Source organism: Marmota marmota, unplaced genomic scaffold (genome assembly GCF_001458135.2).
Source record: "Marmota marmota marmota unplaced genomic scaffold, marMar, whole genome shotgun sequence".
NCBI classification, from domain to species: domain Eukaryota; kingdom Metazoa; phylum Chordata; class Mammalia; order Rodentia; family Sciuridae; genus Marmota; species Marmota marmota.
In genome coordinates, this window is record NW_025999863.1 from 1,762,772 (window position 1) to 1,769,197 (window position 6,426).

The 6,426-nt window shown below is 56.7% G+C and overlaps 1 protein-coding gene across 2 annotated transcripts in view; it reads right to left on the minus strand.

Annotated features, from left to right (window-relative positions):
* Positions 1-6,426, minus strand: part of LOC107157427 (zinc finger protein 77-like) — a 10,202-nt gene continuing 3,776 nt past the window's right edge. Inside the window, exons 2-4 of one of the 2 annotated variants that reach the window (XM_048813718.1) lie at positions 6,250-6,376; positions 4,774-4,939; positions 1-4,393 (exon numbers count right to left, since the gene is read on the minus strand). In XM_048813718.1, coding sequence (XP_048669675.1) covers positions 3,076-4,393; positions 4,774-4,939; positions 6,250-6,283 — 1,518 coding nt within the window. In that variant the 5' untranslated portion in view covers positions 6,284-6,376 and the 3' untranslated portion in view covers positions 1-3,075. Of the gene's footprint in view, positions 4,394-4,773; positions 4,940-6,249; positions 6,415-6,426 lie in introns of those variants that run through there. The other variant, XM_015503809.2, reaches the window with a different exon arrangement.

Genomic DNA, 6,426 nt, shown 5'->3' on the forward strand with positions numbered 1-6,426 from the left:
AGTCCTGCTCTCAGGCAGCCCCGGCACGGCCTGGGCTGCACTGTGGCTGTTGGTGCCAGGGCCGAGCCTGGGGCCTCCTTTGGCAAAGGGGAGAGAGTGAGGGGCGGTGAGGGGGCACGGGGGCAGGGAAGACGGTGACCAACACACCACCACAGAGGCTCCTGGGGGACCACAGCCGGGCAGCGAGGAATGAAAAGCTGCCCCCGTTTGTGTCCCGTGAGCTGAAGTGCATCCTGCTGTCAAGTGTAACTAACCAGAACAAATTCTAAAATGTTAAAAAAGAGGAAAGAAAAAGAGGCTGCTCAGAAAAATGCCCAGAGCCTGGGGTGCAGCTCTAGGGGGACACGCCCGGCTGTGCCAGGGCTGTGAGCGCCCTGGCTGAGGGCCCCAGGTGTTCTCTGCCTCCAGACCCAAGACCTAAAAAGCACCCCCAGCTCCTCCTCACCCCGTGGGGCTCTCATTGGCAGGACCTGCGCTCGTCACCGAGAAGCTGTGTCCCTCCACCCACTGCCTGGTCACGACCCCCGCCCCCCCACCGGGGCTGCTCTGAAAGTCCTATCAGGAAGCGGCACCTTCCGGAGTCTTTCTCAGGTGCCTCTTTAACTCCACGACACTTCTGACTTGCTTTTCAGAGTGATTGCTGTTGTCTTGTTTCTGTCATCATCTGGAATCGACATGTCAAACGAGGGGACGGGCACAGTGGCACAGGCTTCCATCCCAGCTCCTGGGAGATGAGTGGGAGGACTGCAAATGGAGCCCAGCCTGCAGCTTCTGAGGCCGTCCCAGAAGAGGAGATGAAAAGCACCGGGCGCTTGCCCAGCGTGCCTGACGTCTGCACCCAGCCTCGGTACTGCCAAACAGGAGAGGGGACCGGGTGGGAATCCAGGCTGCCATGTGAGGCGCCTGGGGCCACAGTCAGCAGAGCTTGGGCTTTCCCTCCAGTTTACGCTGTGGCCAGGCGGTAGATGATCGGACGATGGGCACGGTATGCAGTGTCTCCCAGAGGAGTGCAACGAGGTTCTTCGCACACTCATGGGACACGGTGAGCACAGGCCTGGGAGCGGGTGCCGACTGCCGCTCTACAGCCTGCCAAGTCCTCTGCACACACGCAGAATGCAGTGCCTCGAGTTCCAAGGCACCTTCCCAAGGAAACCAGTGTGAACCACTGTGACCCCAGAGAAAGGCCATCAAGTCCTCCACCTCGGCTCTGAGTTTCCAGGTCACAGAGATCTGTGATGGGCTCTGAAGCCACCGGCACTAATGACACCACTACCTGCTGGGAATGTGCCACAGTCTGGCTGGGGACAAATCACCGAGCCGCCACAAAGCACTTGTATGTTCAAACAGGAAACTTTATTGCTGAACTCCACCAGCACTCCACGCACACTCCCCGGGGACTCCCCCCAACGCCCCCCACGCGGCTCCTCTCCGGCACACCACACCAACCGGAACTCCCTCCACCGGAACTTCACCAACCAACGCGAACTCCCCAGGAATTCCCGCGAGAACTCCAAAGTAGCGGGCGCCTGAGGCGGACAGCAGCGGTCTATATACAATTGAATCAATCCAGCATCATCTTAAGGGCTCGCCTCTCAACCATTACTCTGGCAAAATGCCAGGGGCCATTCCGACTGGCTGTGGCTCTCAACAGGAATGAAGTGACAGATCCGCTAGACGAGCTGCCTCAGCAGCCCTACAAGGACACGGGCTCTCAGCTCCGACATAACTGTCAGGACACAGGTGCTCACCGCGGAAACCAGGTGACAAGAGAGCTGAGGGGAAGGGCTGGGGGGGGGGGGGGTCAGGGAACCACAGAGCTGCAGCCCAAGGGGAACCTGGGAGCGCGGGGCCCAGGAGGGCCCGAGACGCGAGGTGTGTGGACAGTCTGCAGCACGTGCCAAGAGGGGTGCTGGGTTTGCTTTTGTGCCATTCTAGATTGGCAGAGATAATCAGAAAAATGTGCTTGACCTAGGACCACAGGTCACCGTGGTAAATGGGTGACAATTGATGAGACCCTGTCTCCCAATAAAACTACTCAAAGGGCCGGGGCTGGGGCTCAGCGGAGGCGCGCTCGCCTGGCATACGTGAGGCACTGGGATCGATCCTCGGCACCATGTAAAGGTAAAATATTGTGCCCACCTAAAACTAAATATTAAAAAAAAAAAAAAAAAAAAACTACTGAGAATACTGGTTATCCACTTCCACATCCCAAAACTCACACGCTGTCCTCTCGTGAACTCAGGACATACACTTTCCAGCCTTATTCATGCTGATGGCCAATTCAGTGGGACCACTGATACATGAACTTTCACCTTTATGCCAGAGGGTCTCTCTTCTCAACGCAATGCAGTGTGTCCAATATCCGGTCAAGATCAAAATATGATCACAAATCAGTTGGGAAGAGACTCTTTGAAGAACCTTCCAGAATTACTAATTCCGGTGCGTTACATGAGTCCACTAGCAGCAAAGGAAGACGCCTCTTTCCATAAGGAAGAATGAAGAGAAAGGTGGACAGTGTGTGTGTGTCCAGTACCTGCACCTGTGGACTAGAAAAGCAAGTTCAACAACAACAGTCACATTCTGACCTCAAACTGGAAACAAAAGTAGGAATCAAAAGCTTCTCATGAGGGCTGTGAGGCCCGGGGGTCAAGTCTCAGCACTGCATACAAATAAATAAGTTGTCATCAAGTAATATACAGAGAAAGCTTCTAATATAAAATCACATCAAATTGTACACGGTAGCACCCATAGGTCCAAAATCATAACGTGTACTAGACAAGTCTATGGACGCCCGATTATTTGAAGTCTTATATAATGAAATATACACGGTACAAGTGATGGCACCCAACAGGGGGTTCACTGTTCATGTCAGCAACACCAAGAAGAGACTTAAACATCAGGGAGCCCTGGTAAGGCGAGGCACTTGAAAGGTAAACGTTGATAACAGTGGAGAGACTTCCCTCCCAGGTTTCCCCTTCTGAACTTAAATAGGGTCTTCCCTGGTGTGTTCTTCCTATCCCAAGGGCTTTAGGCCGAGGGAGCAACGTCCCACGCCTGTCCCACGCCACTGTGTTCTCAAAGCTCCTCTCCAGCGTGTGATCTCCTGTGGGCCTGCAGGGACGCCAGGTACCTGAAGGCTTTCCCACACTGCTTGCACTCGTAGGGTCTCTCCCCCGTGTGCGACCTCATGTGCACGCGCAGGGATGAGGAGCCGCGGTAGGCTTTCCCACACTGGGTGCATTCGTAGGGCTTCCCTCCGCTGTGTGACCGCATGTGTTTTTGGAAATACTGAGGGTGGCTGAAGGCTCTCCCGCACTGCCTGCAGCGGTGAGGCTTCTCCCCACTGTGGGTCCTCACGTGCTCTCGGAGGGAGGAGGCGCAGCCGAAGGCTTTGCCACACTGCTGACAGCCAAAGGGCCTCTCCCCGGTGTGCGTCCTCGCGTGGATGCGGAGGGAGGACGAGAAGCGGTAGGCCCTGCCACACTGGGCACACGGGTAGGGTCGCACCCCACTGTGGGTCTTGGCGTGCCTCCTGAAGTAGGTGGCGCAGCTGAAGGCCTTCCCGCACTGCTCGCACGCATGGGGCTTCCCGGCCCCGTGCGTCCTCCGGTGCGCTCTCAGGGACGACGGGTACCTGAAGGCTTTCCCACACTCTTCACAGTCGTAGGGCTTCTCCCCACTGTGTGACCTTCCGTGTTCCCGAAGAGACGAGTAGCACGCGAACGCCTTTCCACAGCGGGTGCACTCGTAGGGCTTCTCTCCAGTGTGCGTCCTCGTGTGATCCCGAAAGGAGGAGGAGCAGCTGAAGGCCTTCCCACAGTGCGCACAGCGGTAGGGCTTCTCCCCACTGTGCGTCCGCACGTGGTCGCGGAAGTAGGAGGGGCAGCTGAAGGCCTTCCCGCACTGCGCACACTCATAGGGTTTCTCCCCGGTGTGCGTCCTGGCGTGCCGGGCAAGGTAGGAGTGATACTGAAAGGCCTTCCCACACACGGCACACGCGTGCCTTTTCTCCCCTCGGTGACCCCGCACGTGAGCCCGTAAGGATGAGGGGCAAGAGAGAACTTTTCCGCATCTCTTACATTTCAGAGACTGTTTGCTACTGGGACTTCCCACGTCTTCACTCGGTGCTCCCCCGGTGTCCCCTCGTTCGTGGGGTCTCTCTGCAGTGTCAGTTTTCGCATGGGGACCCGGGCTGCCCCCAGCTTGCTCACGTTCCTCACAAGGATGAGGCTTGTGTCCAGTGCGTGGTGCTTGCTGGTTCCTGGAGGCCCTTGCACGCCTGGTACGTTCCCAGGGCTGACCTCCACTGGGGACACGCCTGCGCTCAGCGTGGCCCACGGCGTCTCCACGCTGACCCTCCGTCTGTCTGGAGAGGCCGTCCACCACACTGCCTCTGTTCAAAACAGGAAGCACACTGTTAAACCGCATGCAGGTCCCATGCCGCTGCAGCCCATCAGCAGGTGTGCACAATGGCTCTGGCTACTCTGCGCCATCTTCCTGCTTATTGTCAGCACTGCTGCCTCAGGGTCCTGGGCCCTGGGCTTCACCGGCCGGCCAGAGGCCCACGGCAGCCTTCACAATGGCACTTCCTGCCTGGGCCCCTGCTGGCGGGGCCGAGTTGTTCCAGATTCTCAGTGTCAACATCACATTGATAAAAGCACTCCTATGAAAACCCTCCACGGGCACCCACTGTCCAGCAAGGACGACGTGCTTCATTTCGTCCTGAGTCAGCCTACCACGGGAGAGGATGCTCACATGCCCGAGGGCACTCACCTCCAACACCTGTCCTGCACCTGGTCATCGCCAGGGTCATCGAGCCTCCAGTTTTCCCCAAAAGCAGACCAGAAATCCCTTCTTGTAACATCGTCGCTGGATATTCCATTTCTCAAAATATACTGCTGAAAACGTGCCCCGCTGGCTTCAGTGTGAAAGCCACAACCTGGGATAATCGGTGACACAATTATTTCTTGGGAAAAGAATGGTGAGATAACAGACCCCAGGTACATTTCTTTCTGTATTCTGACCCAGAAATTGGGGGAGGGATACCCCGTTTTTTTAAGATTTATTTTTGATTTAAGTGGACACAGTGCCTTTATTCTACATTTACGTGGTGCTGAGGGTTGAGCCCAGTGCCTCATGCATGCTGCGGAGCGCTCTGCCTCTGAGCCCAGCCCAGCCCGGGAAACCCCATTCTGTAAGGGGAACCTGGGAGTCAGAAAGCCGGGGAGGACCTTGGTACTGGGCTTTGTCAGGGCAAAGGAAAAGCTCCGATACAGCTCCACATGGTCGGAGGCTTACGCTGACAGCACCAAGGGAGGCCTTAGGCAAGAGGCACAGCCCAATCCTGCCACTTCCAGGGGCGGTGAGAGGAGGGACGGGAGGAGCAGGGACCCAGGGCGGACTTGGTCCCTACACCTCTCATGCAAAACTGCTCCTCAAGGGTTCCTGCTCTCCTGTGTCCATACGCAGGGACCCTGGAGGGATCCCGTCTCGGTCCCCAGCTGCCACTGGGAGCTCAGGCGGGTGTGAGGGCTGCCACCATGTAGAGAGGACACAACCAGGGCAGGAGGGAAGGGCACCACCTGGCCTGCGCAGGGCGGCTCCGCTCCAGGCTGCTGGGGCAGGAGTGTGGGGCTCACTTCAGCAAAGCGGCCACATCGCACGTGGCTGACCACGGTGGAACGCACAGGAGTGACCCACAGAGCTGCTTTCGACGCTCCAGAGTGACACTGGAGACTGTGCCCACTTACAGAACTCAGGGACCTCAGGACTGTGGCCACGCGGGTGAGGCGGTCCCCAGGAAGCAGAGGCAGCAGGATCCAAGTTCAAGGCAATTTATCGAAACTGTGTCTCAGAATTTTAAAAGGGCTGATCCCTTGCAGCAAAAAAAAAAAAAAAAAAAACCTGCTAAGAAAAACGGCAATAAGATATAAAATTTTGTTTCATGGAGAAGACTTTCTTTGTGTGGGGGAGTACCAGGGACTGAACTCAGGGGCACTCAACCACTGAGCCACGTCTCCAGCCCTATTTTTTTGTATTTTATTTAAACAACTCTCTCTGAGTTTTAGCGCCTCACTCTGCTGAGGCTGGCCTTGAACTCAGGATCCTCCTGTCTCAGCTCCCAAGCCGCTGCACGGGGCCTCCTGGAGAAGACTTTTGTCTCTCTTCAAGCATGCTCCAGTTTCTTAGCCCAAAGGAAAAAAGACAGACATATTCTCCCCACACAGGGAAGGAATGCCGCCACCCCACCTGCGGAGGCCAGGTTCCTGCAGGTCTCCAGCATCACGTCCCTGTAGAGGTCCCTCTGAGCACCGTCCAGCAGGGCCCACTCCTCTGGGGAGAAGTCCACAGCCACATCCTCAAAGGCCACTGGGTCCTAGAACATCACACATTCCGTTTCAGAAATGCACGGTCCCCCCCCCCCCC